Source organism: Melopsittacus undulatus, chromosome 6, assembly GCF_012275295.1.
Source record: "Melopsittacus undulatus isolate bMelUnd1 chromosome 6, bMelUnd1.mat.Z, whole genome shotgun sequence".
In the NCBI taxonomy this organism is placed as follows: Eukaryota; Metazoa; Chordata; class Aves; order Psittaciformes; family Psittaculidae; genus Melopsittacus; species Melopsittacus undulatus.
In genome coordinates this window covers 10,520,041-10,535,460 of record NC_047532.1, presented here as the reverse complement: position 1 = coordinate 10,535,460, position 15,420 = coordinate 10,520,041, and the positions used below count along the sequence as shown (strand labels likewise).

At 53.9% G+C, this 15,420-nt stretch overlaps 1 protein-coding gene across 1 annotated transcript; it reads left to right on the top strand.

Moving 5' to 3' along the window:
* The first annotated feature begins 3,076 nt into the window (after positions 1–3,076).
* AK4 (adenylate kinase 4) lies at positions 3,077–15,187 on the top strand. The gene is made up of 5 exons (XM_005151183.3): positions 3,077–3,330; positions 9,723–9,842; positions 11,321–11,493; positions 11,807–11,925; positions 12,647–15,187. The coding sequence occupies exons 1-5, from the start codon at positions 3,186–3,188 to the stop codon at positions 12,759–12,761; spliced, it is 672 nt and encodes a 223-aa protein (XP_005151240.2). The 5' UTR covers positions 3,077–3,185; the 3' UTR covers positions 12,762–15,187.
* Positions 15,188–15,420: the final 233 nt, after the last annotated feature.

Genomic DNA, 15,420 nt, shown 5'->3' with positions numbered 1-15,420 from the left:
GGACTCCTCTCTTCCCCCTTAAATCCACTGTAGCTAAGACAGCAACATTTGGTTTATGCTGCTTGAGTATTGAATGTCACCAGCCAGTCACTGGGTGCAATGGCAGAGAGCCAGGTGAGTTAATGGAGCTACACTGCCTGCGACAGCTGAGGAGGGGGATCACTGACAGCACCAGCACAAGGGCTCTGAGGGGAGCAGCACCCAGCTGTGCTCACCAGGGGCTGCAGCTGGAGTGAGCACATGAGGGGCCTAAAGGCTCAGTGGCATTTTTAGGTCATAGGGTACAAATATAAAGTTGTGAAATAAACAATTCCACCACAAACTGATCACATTACCACCTTACATCAACCTATACTTTTACCTCCTTCCCTTTTTCTGTTTTCTTCCCTAAAAACAGGCACTGCTGAAAAAGATCATGGAAATATTTCTACACACACACGTGCACTTTGGTTAAGAGAATCAAACAGATCAAGTTCTGAAATGAGTTTAAAAAACAACAGTTTTACACAACAGAAGTTAATGTGTTACAGAAAAAGTTAATGTATTATTAAGTTTTTCAGAAGTTCATTTTGGACGTTGATGGGATTCACTGGTACAGGGTGCTCTCATGTTTACACCAGGAGGAAGCAGAAACGCCAAGAAGCAGCCTAACACTCTAGACAACTCACCTGGAGAAGAGCACCACGTCCTGAGGTGTTACAGAGACTGTTGTTAAGAGAGAAATACGCACCCGTCAGCTGGCTCCAGCCATCCAAACGGTGTCTTGCATGGTTTTAACTCCAGAGGGCAACGGAGAGACAAATACGAACTAGCTGAGGAGAGGCACGCAGGGGGAAAAACACATTTGTATGTTTTAAACCCAACTACAAACATACATTACATAAAAAGGGGAGAGCCAACAGATTACGCAATCCTGACGTAAGGCACGGATGACTTAAATACATCCCCTCAAACTCACGGATTTAGCACCATTTGTAGATTAAGCATTAGAGTCTGTAGTTGCTAGAACAAAATAGAGACAACAGAAAAGCTTGGTAAGACACGTTCATAGACTCTGTCTGCACAACGGTGACTTCTGTAAAGGAAGCTGTGTAAGTAATGAACCATTTGCTCTCACTCTGAGGTGTTCTTACAACACCACCACTACTCCAAGAGAAAAATTCTACTGACTTCCACAGAATGGCATTGAGAATCCTGTGTTTCACAGGCTCAAGTGATGAGAGGTGATTTGTCATTTTACAGCTCCAGTATGCCTTGACTGCTCTTTCTACATTTTATTCCATGCTCTCAGGAGTTCCTGTAATGCTATTTCAAGGCAGAAGTTATGAGACCACAAAGGTGAACAGCTCTTGCCTGACATCCCCAGCACAAAGGCTGTTGCTAGAGTCAGATATTCTAAGGGCTGATGCCAGTTCCTCTAGGGGATCTAACTCTTACTCCAAAGCACACACAGTTCGTTTCCTTGCATCTAACACTCACCTGTTGATTTTTACCTGGTCAGACTAAAGACACACAAGCCTGATACAAAAACTCTATGGAGAGCCATCATTACTCCCTGAAGAAACCCCTTTATAAGCAAAACCTGCATCAGTTTCAGAGCCTAACACACTTTGTTTGCCCTTATGATTGTGAAAGCATTGCATATTTCCATATACTTTTAAGAAAACCCCTCGAGTTCCCAGTGTTTGCTGCCAGTTTCTGCTTCTGAAAGGCAACAGGAATGGGGTGTCGATTCTACTGATTTCGGGATGGGTTTGGTTACTTATGTGCACAATTCCTTCAGCATCCCAGCGATGGAATGACCGCCGTGCCCTGGCCACCACCCGCACGCTCGCCACTCCCCGGCTCCAACCACGTACTACAAGCCAAGGGGTATGAGGTGTGAAGGGAGCAAACCCGATTCCCACCTTGATTACGGCGCTTGGCACACAAATAAAGCCTGAAGAGGAAAGAAACAGCCAGTTACCATGGAACAGCGTGAAGAGGAACAGGGATAGGAGCTGTGTAACAACTCCCTCCCCATCCACAGCGCTGCCCCAACCCCTCAACAACGCAACGGGCCCGGCCATCCCCCACCGCCCTAACAGCCCTCCCCAACCCACCTCAGCGACAACCCGACCCCAACCGCACCTCACCCGTCTCCCTCCGCCCGTCCGCGTAAACACCGCGATCCACAAAACCATAGTGCGCAACGGGGGGTACCGCCCGACGGGGGGGGGGGGGGGGCGTGAGGGGGGAGCGGGCGGCGGGTACCCCGCCGCCCGCTCCCCCCTCACGCCCCCCCCCCCCCCCCCCGTCGAGAGGCCCCGAGCCGTAAAGGACCCACCTGAAGGCTCAGTGCCCGTCGGGGCCGGGGAGCGACATGACGCAGCACGGGCAGACGGCGTGAGGGCCGCCATCTTGGTGTGTTTATGGCAGCGCCGCGCCGCCATGTGACGGCCGCTTCCGGGGCGGGGGCAGACGGTGTGTGTGTACAAACGCACGCTTTGCCTGTTCCCGTTATCCCGATTATAGGAATGTGGTTTTGTCCACTGTGTCTACACCAGCAAGGCGGTGTTATCCCCACCGTTGTCACCAGTTTGAAGCAGTCCGTAAGCGCTTGCAGACCGACCCTTCCCCGACGTGTGAAGAAACGCTTGCGGGCTGCACGTTTGCACGCTGCATCTCCGCGTTGTGCGTTTGCAGGTTGCGTTCGAACTGCAGCTCCAACTTGTGCGGCTGCACCCGCTGCGTTTTCAACCCGAGTCCGCAGCCAGCACCGGTGTTTTTAGCCACCCTGGCTCCGTGCGGGTCAGCCCCGCAGCGCTTGTTGCTGCCCTGCCCGATTGCAGGATGCGCACCGGCCAAGGGCTGCCGGCTGCCTTTATACAACCATCACCCCCGGGTCCGGACTCCTCCGCAGCCGCCCCCCTCCCCCCCCCCTCGGTAGCGGATCCGTGCCGTCGGGCCGCGGCCCGGGGGCGGGTGGGCTCCGGGACTACAAGTCCCAGGGTGCCGCGGCCCGAGGGGGCGGGCAGATGGGGGGCGGGCAGTGCTGGCCGCGGGGGCTCCCCCCCCGCCCTGCTGATGTGTACGGGCCGCGGCTGGATGCGGGGGGAGCGGCGCGGCTCGGCTCGGTGGGGCTGGGGCCGGTTGACGCGCTGTCCTGCCCCGCGGAGCCCCGGGCCGGGCTCCGGCAGGCGGCCATGGCGTCCAAGCTGCTGCGGGCGGTGGTGCTGGGACCCCCCGGCTCCGGGAAGGGGACGGTGTGCGAGAGGATCGCCCGCAGCTTCGGGCTGCAGCATCTCTCCAGCGGCCAGTTCCTGAGGGAGAGCCTCGGCGGCGGCGGTGGTGAGTACCTGCGAGGTGTCCCCCCCTCTGGTGTGGGGGGCACGACGAGGGGTGCAACGGAGGAGACCGGGGCGGCGATGGGTATGAGAAAGGTGATGGAGATGAGGATGGTGATGGAGATGGTGGTGGGAGCCCCCCTACGGGTACACCGCGGGTTGTTTTCTCTCCGTGGGGTTGGCACAGCTCATTCATTGCCTTCTCCCTCCAGCCGGAGCTCCCGGACTGCCCGATAAAAGTGGGGTCTGGTGCTGTGATAAGCTGACGGTGTGTAATAGTTTCGTTCCCGTGCCGAGCGGGCACGGCTGCGAGGAAGCCGATAGGAATAACCCGTCTGCTCGGCACGGATGGTTAACGGTGGCAGCGGGGGACACAGGTTATATGTTATTATTAACTTCATCCTTCCCCTTGTACGGGAATGGGGAATGAACTGCAGAGCGGTGGACAGCAGATGGTTGAAACGGCGGTGGCGCCTGTGCAGCCACACTGGGAGGGATGGGTTGGGAACGTGCGTTCATGCACGGGGGAGATCCCACTGGGAAGATTACTGTGGGTCGGAGGGTGCTGTGGTGCGCTGGGTTAAACCAGCCCCTGAGGCAAGCCCAGCGGGCGCTATGTTGTGCTGGTGCGTGTCTCCGCTCCTTATGAAACTCCCTTCCAGGTCCAAAGCCCTGGGGAGAACAGATGGTCTCTGCTGTGTTCATGCCCCGGGCAGTGCTGCGAGATGCTCCCCAGTCCCGGCGATGCTCAGGAGTGGGCGTGCTGCACCCCACCTTGTGCTCCCGTTCCTCTGCAGCATCCATTAGGCAATCCCAACATATTTCTTATTCCAACTGTTCCTCCTCTCCTTTGCTAACGTGTGAAAGAGTGACCCAGGGGGGAGGCTGACTCACCGGGCAGAGAACGGTGAAACAGCAGCAACGCAAAACACGGCAGAGAACAGAGGAGGGGTAAAGTTTTGGAGAGCTGTGTGCTCCAGCAAGGGCGTTTCACACAGCCCTGTGCCGGTCACTCCTGTACAAATACCCAGATTTCCTTTTACAAATAAACGGGACAATATTATTTCCTTTGGGGGGAGGCTCAAATTTAGGAAAATCCCCATGGATACTTTGGCTGCCGGACAAAACACCCGTGTGAACAGCGAGCAGGGCAGTGCAGGGAGACTCTGTGTCCACCTGGGAACTCACACAGTCAAGCCCTAAAGGAGCGTATTCCCTCAGTCCCGTATTTCAGTTCATACTGGTGCTGTAGAGCTCCTCTGGGGACACTGGGGAGGGCAAAAGGGGGCTGTGAGAGGTGTTTCCCAAAGTGCATTGTGTAACTCCGGTTTCCCAAAGGAAACAACATTGAGAAATGCTGGTAAAATTGCTCAGAAGTCCATCAGCCCTATTTTTTGGTGCAGCTGGCATGACGTTCTCATCCCACCTTTGACTCAGCCTCTGGTTACAGCTCTCAGTAAGCTGCAGCTATTTGCTATTTATTTTCTGCTGTTTGCTTTGGACAAGCTGTAACACGACTGTGCTGCCGTGCGCCAGCTCCAGGGGAAGCTAGATGCAAGTAGTCTCTGCTCTTGAGTTTTACCATCTGCGCCACGGGATTTGCATTTTAGGGGAGCTGGGGGCCTTTGATCCAAGCGGAATTGTCTCAGAGTCATCACCCCAAGGGAACACATCTGTCCAGTGGTTTTAGAGTCATCTTGGTCCAAGGATGGCAGGGAGACCTCGGTGCAGGGGGATTGTCCCACTTGCCATTACAAGACATAAAGAAGCTGTGGTTGTGGGGTTCAGGCTTGGGTGTCAGCAGCCCTGGGGATCCAGGACTTCACTCTGCAGCTGGGTGAAGCATCTGAACACATGCTGAAGGGCTTGAAGTTTTGCTGCAACAACCCTATGAGTGCATCGGCTATTCCATGTTTGTTTGTTAACAGTGTCTCACTTAGTGAGTGGCCATTCTGCTGTAGAAAATGGCCTTTTTAAAGGTCTTGGAAGGCTTAGAAACTGATTTTGGTGCTAAGCAGGGGTGCTGGAGGGTGGTGAGTGATTTCCTTGCCAGTACTTACCCAGCACCCAGGGGGTTGCTCTGGTGTTGGCAGCATCTCGGGGTCTTATCAGGACTCGGCAGTTAATTTGCAATACAACTTAATTTCTTTTCCAAGTGGCTTTGGCTGAGGGTCAGCATCACCCCGGGGACATGTAGGACTTGTGTCTGCCCCAGCGCTCCCTTTAATGTGCTTCATTGGAGGCAAAAGTAGCTCCTGTCCCCTCCTCGTGATGGGTTTTGTGTGTCAGCATCAACCAAAGGAAGCACAGAAGAAAGGCTGGAGGGGATGTGGGCTGTGCATGACTGAGCCCCATGGACCTTCTCCCCACCTTTTCCATGGGTCATGGGCTTTGCTGCTGGTTGGAGCTGAGCCCAGGAGATGCAGCCTGCCAGCCCTCTGGATTTCCATAGGGTCTGTGCTTCATCTTTATGTCCAGGAGCAGCCACCCCACTGTCCATCAAATGAACAGGTCATGGCCTGAGTTTGGGGCCATATCAGGCTTCAGCTCCCCAGAGTCACATCCTGCTGGTGGGGATGGGATGGGAGTGAGGGTCCTGGATGGAGCATCCACATGGGGAGCAAGGTCCTGGGGTCCCAAAACTGGGGTGATGTTTGGAGCTGTTGCAGCTTAACTGTGCTGGTGCACAAGCAGCTGTGGCCAGTCCCCTGTTAATCCTCCAGGGTTTCTCCTCTCCATTAACTCCAGATTGTGTGCTACAGCCTAAATAAAAACAAAATCAAGTCCAAGGTTGTGCCGTAGGGCAGAATGTCCGGGGTTATCTATCACACAGGGGCTGGAGGCTGCGAAGCATCCTGCTTAGGAACAGCCTCTCCTCCAGCCTGGTCCTGGGTGGCTGTTTTGCTGCTCATGGCCTTGGGGGCTGCAGATGTCTTTTGGGGCTGTTGCTTTTAATAAGGAGGGATGGCTGCAGATCACGGTCGCATGGGGCAAGGAGCCACAGAGAGTTTGACATCCCATGCATTAAAGAGCAGATTAAACCCATGGTCATTAGATTAATGGGATTAAGTCCATGAGTCAAAACGCTGTTTTGCACTGAGCTCAGCACTCCTGGGAGTGCCCAGTGCCACCTCAGGTTAGGCAGCATGAGCAGCATCTAAGGATCCCCCTGGTACCTGGCATAACTGCAGAGCAATGCATGCAGCCGCTCTCTGCACCCGGCCATAGCAATGGGGATTGCTGCCCTGGTGCTGTGCAGTGCAACAGGGGTGAGCCCCAGCTCCTCACACAGGGGAATCAGGATCTTCCAACAGGGTCAGGAAGGGCTGCCCAAGCCCTGCTCCCCTTTGTGGGAGTGCTGCACTGGGGAGCTTGCATGGAGCAGGTTGGGTTCTGAGGCTGGTGTGGCTGGAAAGGGGATAACAAACATAAAACTGGAGATCACAGAATACCAGATGGGTTTGGGTTGGAAGGGACCTTAAAGCTCATCCAGTTCCAACCCCTGCCACGGGCAGGGACACCTTCCACTGCAGCAGCTTGCTCCAAGCCCCTGTGTCCAACCTGGCCTTGAACACTGCCAGGGATGGGGCAGCCACAGCTTCTCTGGGCACCCTGTGCCAGCGCCTCAGCACCCTCACAGGGAAGAGCTTCTGCCTAAGAGCTCAGCTCAGTCTCCCCTGTTCTGGCAGGTTCAAACCATTCCCCTTGGCCTGTCCCTACAGCCTCTGGTGAAGATAAAGGTGCCTTGAGGAGCCCTGTGGGTGCAGGGCTGTGCTGCAGGGGTGATGTGCTCTGGCACACCCTGGGTGTTGAGGATCTGGGTACCAGGCAACTCTCAGGTCCTTAATGCAAGATACATGCCTGTTCACTCTGTGAGAGGAGAGCTGGTGCTGCCACACATGCTTTGGAGCAGGGAGAGCCTCCATGACCTGTGTGGAAGCAGTCAGCACCCTGTGCTGGTGCATGCCCCTCTGTCCCGATATGCATCCCCATGATGTTGTGTTCACCCAGCACGCACAGGGCACACAAAGGAGCAGAATTCCTGGCAGCAGGAATGGTCCGTCTGTTGTGTAGCAGTGGAGAGCCTTCCACCTATGTCAGGGCCATGGGAAGCGTGCAGCCTCTGTCATGCAGAGCTGCATTTCCAGACTTCACAACTCGATTTGCAGCACCAAGTCCAGCTCCAGCAGTGATTCCCTGGGATGGCCAGTGCTCCCTGGGACCTTTTCCTGTAGCTCCTTGGCTCCTAGGCTGTGCCCTGGGATCAGCTCTGCCCTGCAGGCCCATGGCAATGTGCAGACCATGTGAAGGAGTATTAAAATCTGCAGGCAGATGTGATAATATTTATGCCCTGGCAGGTCTCTGTGCTGGTTGCATAAGGCATCATGTATTCTTTCCATCCCTGTGTCCTTTGCTTTTCCAGGCAGGATTGCTGCCAGCAGCCCTGGCGACAGAGACAAAAGCACATGTCATTGGAAAAAGGTATTTTCTGCTCCTGGTGCCTGGCAGCCACTGTGGCTCCGAGCAGGGAACTGAAATGCCTTTATGGACCAGAGGGAGACAGGGATGTGTCCCCATCCCTGCAGTGACTCAGCCCTGCAGGCCCATGAGTCAGTGCCTGCTGCCAGTCTGTATTGGACACAGGTTGGATTCCAGGCGGGAAGCGTGGCCCTGCTGGCAGCCCTGCTTCCCTGCCACGCAGCCTCTGCACATCGGGTTTAGAGCCCAAGAGGTTTCCTGTGCCCATCCCAGCCCCCTGCTTCCAGGGGATCCATGCAGGCTGTGTCAGGTTCCCTGTTAGCTCAGACGAGCCCTTTCCAGGAGCTGTGTAGAGCAAACCCCCTTCCTGCAGCTCAGGGGTTCAGGTGTATGTGCCTTTTGCTTTGGCATCTCACTGCGGTTTGGAAAGCCAGAGCCTGCCTCCAAATGCAGCATCCCATGGCTTTGTTAAGAGTGTTCCTATACTCCAAGAGGCTAAAATGTGCTGTCCTCAGCAGAAATCTCCCCAAACCGATTGCAGAATTGTTAATTTCTGGTGACAAATGGTATTTCAGCTGCTGTGGGAAGAGAGCAGAGATGTCCATAGGGTCCTGGTCTAAAATGGGACGGGCTGGACCTCTTCTTGTGGCAGGAGCAGGACAGGTCACACATGGTGGTAAAGGCTTTGCATTTTCCAGTCAGTTTCTTTGTGTCCCTGAGTGGCCAAAAGAGAATCCCAGGCAACCTGTAAGTAAGAATCGATTGGATTTATTGCATCTCTCCTTGGAGCAACATTTGCTCTACCCCAGCTGCAATAAAAACATAAGCAGAATAAACCCTCATTACATCCTGGGTGATGCTGGGTTGCTGTGAAGGTGGATCCAGACATGGTGTAACCTGTGCAGAAACCACTGTGGGCTTCTCCTCCGCACTGCTGGCTCCAGCTGAGTGATGTGGGGGAGAGCCAGCAGGAGCCTGGTAAGGGATATTTGCATTGTAGTTACACCACAATGAGGTTCTCAAGGATTTGATCTTGGGAATAATTTTCTTATCTGACTGTATATTGAGTTGAGGCTTTGAAGTCTTAAAGCCCTTTGGATGGGGAGCTGTCTTCCAGTGCCTAAAGGGGCTGCAGGAAAGCTGGAGAGGGGCTTGGGACAAGGGCCTGTAGGGACAGGCCAAGGGGAATGGCTTGAACCTGCCAGAACAGGGGAGACTGAGCTGAGCTCTTAGGCAGAAGCTCTTCCCTGGGAGGGTGCTGAGGTGCTGGCACAGGGTGCCCAGAGGAGCTGTGGCTGCCCCATCCCTGGCAGTGCTCAAGGCCAGGTTGGACACAGGGGCTTGGAGCAAGCTGCTCCAGTGGAAGGGGTCCCTGCCTGTGGCAGGGGTTGGAACTGGGTGAGCTTTAAGGTCCCTTCCAACCCAAACCAGGCTGGGATTCCATGTTTGTATGTTAACCAGATCTGTGTCTGGGATGGGGTGACCATGCCACCATGAGAGGTGTGTGGAGTTGGCACATCCCTTGCAGCTGGTCCAGTGCCTTTGGGACATTTAATATTCATGCCAGTGTCACCTGTAACCACACGGGTGCTGTTTCCAAAACCAAAGGATCTCTTTGCATGGCACATTGTGCATGCATGGGCATGACAGGGACAGTGCTGTTGACAGCAGGGCTGCCACAGCTCATCTGCTGCTTGTTGTTTTCCTGCTTGGGGGTATTTCAAGCATTTCCATTCCTACAGCACCTAAAGGACCTCATGGCCTCCAGCTATCAGGAGCAGCAGAGGGATGCTGCCGAAAACATCCTGGATGAGCAGTTTGGGAGGACAGGCAGAGTTTGAGGGGGAGCGCTGGTTTTTAAGTGGAAATGTCATGTTTTTTTTCCTTTTCTCTCTTTCCTTTGCTTCTCTTGAACAGAAGTTGGTGTCTTGGCAAAGCAGTACCTTGAGCGAGGCCTTCTGGTGCCCGACCACGTCATCACACGCATGATGATGACGGAGCTGGAGAAGCGGCGAGAGCAGCACTGGCTGCTGGATGGTGAGTGTGCTGCCGGCATTCCCTCTGATGGGAAAATCCCAGCTCCCTTTCAAACCCTGTTCTGCTGCTTGTGGCTTGGCAGCACCAGGAAAGAGAAGATCTTTGATGGTCGTGGAAAGAGAGGCGGGAGCTGAGCTGCTGGCAGAGACATCTGCCCTAAGTAGCAGCACGTGCATGTCCAGCTGAGCCCTTGGCTCGTGTCCGGGAAAGGGAAAGGCTGGGAAAGGGGATGGGTGTTTCATAAAGCAGAGCCAGGGAGCAGAGTGAGGCTGGAGGCAAGCCAAGAAAAACCTCTTATCACCTCCATATGTGCTCAAAGGAGCTATTCATGCCGAGGCTGAAAGCCACCTGAGGTGCGGGTGGAGAAGACACTGAGAGCAAACCAGCAAGGGAAGCAGTGACAGGAGCAGCAAAGGGGTTGCCAGGAGCTCCTGCAGCCCTCGGTGGTGAAGCTGCATCCCAACAGCTGTGGTACAGTGCTGGAGGTGGCCTGGGAGCTAGCAAGGGCTGATGGCAGCTCTAGGAACTGCTTTGGGAGCTGGTTAGGGGATTGGGCAGGATGGGTTGCACTGAGCTGCAGTGCTGGGCACGAGCAGGTGTGATGTGTAGGGATGTGTAACCATGGCTGTTATAGGGGTAGAAACCTTCCCTTGCCAATCTGCTGATGTCTTTGAAATGGTCAGTGAATATGGAGATAATCACAGAATCCCAGACTCATTTGTGTTGGAAGGGACCTTAAAGCTCCTCCAGCTCCAACCCCTGCCACGGGCAGGGACCCCTTCCACTGGAGCAGCTTGCTCCAAGCCCCTGTGTCCAGCCTGGCCTTGAACACTGCCAGGGATGGGGCAGCCACAGCTTCTCTGGGCACCCTGTGCCAGCGCCTCAGCACCCTCACAGGGAAGAGCTTCTGCCTAAGAGCTCAGCTCAGTCTCCCCTGTTCTGGCAGGTTCAAGCCATTCCCCTTGGCCTGTCCCTACAGGCCCTTGTCCCAAGCCCCTCTCCAGGTTACTTGTCTGCCCCTGACAAGCTTTTGGCCAATAATGCCCAGCCTGGGAAGATCCTGGAAGGTCTCAGAGGATTTTATGGATGTAAAAAACATTAAAAAACATTAAAAAAGGGTGTTATCAGCAGAGAAGACTGAAGAGGGGACCGGCTCAGAGCCACCCCTTGTTGCAGTCTGATGGCAAGAACAGATGCTTCCACCAGCACCAGCCCCTCTGCAGGGATCTAGCCCAGCATCAGACACGACTTTGCAGGAAAACATGAGCCCACAGCGACCTGTGTGATGTATTTTGGGAGTCAGTGCTGTAAGAGCTATTTTTTATTGCAGCCATATGGTGGATGCCTGACTCTCACACCGCTTGTGCTAGAGCGAGGAGCTGTGCTGGTTCTGCAGCTCCGGGGCGGTGGGTTTGGTTCCATCACTGCTGCTTTCCTGCCTCTCATGACAACCCCTTCCCAATGCTGTGTCTACCCAGGTTTCCCTCGCACGCTGGGGCAAGCCGAGGCGCTGGACAGGATCTGTGAGCTGGACCTGGTCATCAGCTTGAACATTCCCTTTGAGACGCTGAAGGATCGCCTGAGCGCCCGCTGGGTCCACCCGGGCAGCGGGAGGGTGTACAACATGGACTTCAACCCCCCTCATGTCCCGGTAGGAGCCTGCAGCATCCCAGTGGGGCTGGCTGGGAGCAACTCACAGAGGAAAAGATGAGAGAAACCTTTTCTGTGTGAGCTGAGATCATAAATAAGCATAGGGAAGAAATCCTAGGTAGTGAGTGCTGAGCAGTGGAGCTCAGGACCCAGCCTGAAGGGGTTACACTAAATATTAATTAGGAAAATGGGATTTATCCAGAGATGCTCGATAGATGCAGAACAGGACAAGGCATTTGGCAGTGGTGCATGGGAGGGAGCTGCAGTGATGGGGCTGGGGCTGCATCCCCTCGATGGTGTTTGCCTTCGTGCAGGGTGTTGATGACCTGACGGGTGAGCCGCTGGTCCAGAGCGAGGACGACAGACCCGAGGCCGTTGCTGCCAGGCTCAGAAAATACAAAGATGCTGCAAAGCCCGTGATAGAGATGTACAAGTGAGTTGGATCATGTGGAATAACCCACAGCCTGACCATAGAACCAGGCACAAGCTCTGAGTTGCCCCACACCCTGCCCTTCCCATGCAGAGCCATCACTGAGGTGGGGATGGGGATGTTGCAGGTCCAGGGTGGTGCATGCTGCACAGTCACCCTGTAAAAACCATACAGGGCAAGAAATCAGTTTAGGTAAAGTACAGGATGATTGGCAAGAGGGCAGGAGGCTTGGATGAATCTACTGTGAGCACAGGCACATTTCAGGGCTTGTCCCTTCTGCAGTGCTGGTAGTTTGGGACCGAGTTGGGAATAGATGGATGCTGTTGGTGGCAATCCACTACTGGAAGGGAGCAAGCACCCAGGAGCATTTATAAAACCAGAAGTGGTCCAGAAGGGGGCACAGGTGCCCTTGCAGGGGAGGGAGAACTGGGGCCATGAGTTTCCTACTTGCTTAAGAACATGAATCAATCCTGCTGATTTACATCTGTAAAGCACTTTATAGAGTGGTCTTTAGGGGGGTGAGGGTGAGCTGTGTCCTGGGTAATGTGATTGTTTGTGGTTACCTGGCTTTTGTTCATCCGTGTGTGAGTGCAGCTGGGCTCCTACCAGTGAACACCACTGCTCATCCTCTTCATCCCTGTCCTCTCACCCAAAAAGCCTGGCCTCAAACACCCCTGTCCTCAGGAAGGGTTGGTGGTCACTTCTCTCCCCATCTCTCTTCCAGGAGCAGGGGCATCCTTCACTCCTTCTCGGGCACAGAGACCAACAAGATCTGGCCGTACGTGTACACCCTGCTTTCCAGCAAGATCCCACCCATCCTCTCGGATGAGGAGAACTAAACAGCTTGTCCAAGGACCAAGAGTCGATTCCATCATGGATTCAGTTTCTCTGTGCGGTGCTGGGGCTGTGCTCAGATGAGGCAGCTGTGTGGTACCTTGCGTCCCTTCCCTGGGTGTACTGGGTGGGTACATGGTTATAGCCAGTATCAGGGTGAAAAGGTCTTTGTTTATGAGGTCAAGTCTGCTGGAATAAGGTGGGTTTATTCTCTTTGGAGGCTATGAAGTGTTCTTGTCTATGGTCCAAGTGCACACAGAGATCAGGTAATGGCCATACCAGGATTACACAGCTTGCCATGATGTCCCTGCCACCCCTGTACAAACCCCAGCTGCTGTTTGAGCCTACAGTGTGCCACCCTGTTGCTCCGCAGTGCCGTTTCTGTAGGTTACTCTCTAGTTGTTTGTTGTTTGTGGGTTTTTTCCTATAAATTATTTTCTATTAACTTTATTTCTTAGAAAAAAAAAGCTCTACAAAGCAAGGCTCAGCCCATTGGGAGCTGGAGAGCAACATGGAAAACGTGTAAGCTACAAAGCCTGGAATGTGAAGATCACATTTCCAGCATTAATACACGTAAAAGAGGGAAGACTTTGGAGGTAAAACACACACTTGTGTTTCTTCCATAGAGAGAGAGGCAATTCCTGTCAGACAAAAGCTGCTGTACAGTCCCGTTTTCATGCAGTGCTGTGACACCGAGCAGGATCTGTGCTGGAGATGCATTGCACTCCTTTGTGCTTACCTTTGTTTATAGCTTTGACTACGACAAGATACAGTCATAAGAGTTTCTCCCAAAGATCTATTTCAATGTGTGCTTCAGTTTTGGGGAGAAATCAGGTCAATTCCATCTTCTGTGCTGCCTTTGTCCCTGAATTCCCCTGGAGATGGGGTGCTCCCCATGCGGTTCCTGCTGCAGCATTCCTGGCAGAAGCAGCTCCTTTGCCACAAACCCCAGAGGGATGAGGGCCTTCCCTTCCTCAGGACACGTGCTGGGGCTGCTGAGAGCTGTGCCCAGGCATTTTCCATCACTGACAGCATCTTCTGAGCGTGTTGCTCCTCTTCTCTTATGTGCAGGAGCTTTGTGGCTGGATGGGACGGCTTGTCTCAACTGGAAGTACTGTGACCCTTCTTGGTGGTAGGACTGCAGTACCTAAGCAATGGGGATGCTCTTTTTGTCTCCTCAAGTTGCCTTATTTTATAAGCTATATATTTAAAGAAAAATGAAGCCAGATGTGTATTTTTAAAGGTTAAAAAAGAAAAAAAAAAGCTGAATTTTAGCATCAATTTTGGGTAATTCTGCAGGAAGCTGCAGTCTGCCATGGGTGGCTCAGCAGGAGGGCAGGAAAGCTGCCACTCCACAACACCCATTTGATGAATTAGAGCAGCCCAGGCAAATGTTAATTGCTGAAGTGTCACTATTCCTATTTTTTGTTTGGAGAGTGGCCCCATGGCAGGGCGGGGGGAGCCGCCTGGCTTTGTTAGGGATGCATAGGTGAAACCTCAGCCCATCCCTGGATGGCTTTTATCCCAACTGAGCCACCCACATCCTCATGCTGCTGGAGGAGCCCCTGATGTTTGCCCTCTCTGACAGAGGCAGCTTTGCCCTGGTGCTCTCCTGTAGCCCTCAGGCATCTGCTCAATGAGGTCTCTGCCTCTCACTGCCTGCCTGTGGGTGAAGGTAATGATGCAGGTGATGCTCCGCATCCCATTCTGGATGTGATCGGTGGGAGCAGAGGGACCATCATGTTTCACTGCGGTCCCTGTGGCCTTTCCATTCCCCTGGAGCTCCTGGGCTGGGATGACACAAATCTTCCACCCTGCAATGAAATCCTATTTTTCCCATGACCCTTGCATGAGGTCTGGGCTTTTTTTAAACTCAGATCTAGAAAGAGCCAAAACGTGTGCGCTGTTTTCTGTTGAAGTGTTGGGCACAAGAGGAGGAGACGATGCTGGGGAGGGGATTTTAGGCTATAAAAGCAGCCTGACCATGGCAGGCAGCTCCACCAGGGCCAAGTGCTGGGCAGGGGGGCTGCTCCCTGCTTTTCCTTGCTCTTGTGTCTCATCCATCCCCGCTGCAAGATGCCTCCTGCAGAGAGGCCACCCCATGCGGCGCCCGGCAGCACGACAGGGCTCACTGATGTCTGTGCCCCAGGAGAGCTGCCTGAGCGCTTGGTTTAAAGCCTTTGAGTCCTACAGGAGGTGTAAACCCCACGGCCGTGCATACATGGAGCCTTCGGGATAGGGTTTTTCTACAAGAGTCATTCTATGGTGCATTTTCACAGACCAAATACCAGCAGGGGCTCGTGTCCCTCGTCCCCCCTCGCCGCCGCGCTCCCCTTTGGTACCTTACTGTGAACCTCATGCCTTTTGTAAAGTGATGGTGATTTTGTACTGACCCAAGATACTGGGGGGGGGTTGTGGGGGGGTGGTGGGTGTCTCCCTGTGTGCAGGGCTCTGCTGGTGTCTCACGCTGAGTCTTCTTCCTGGAGTTTCTTCCCGGTGAATTGCTGCAGCCGTGTTACTGCTCTAAGGTGTAAATAAATCTTTTCTCCTGCTTATCCCTGTGCTGCAGTGTCTGTGTGTGAGTTATGCCCAGTGTCCACTGGAAGTCAAACCTGCCATGAGCCTTTGCCCTGCTCTGAGGCTGTTTCTTTATACAGGACAAGG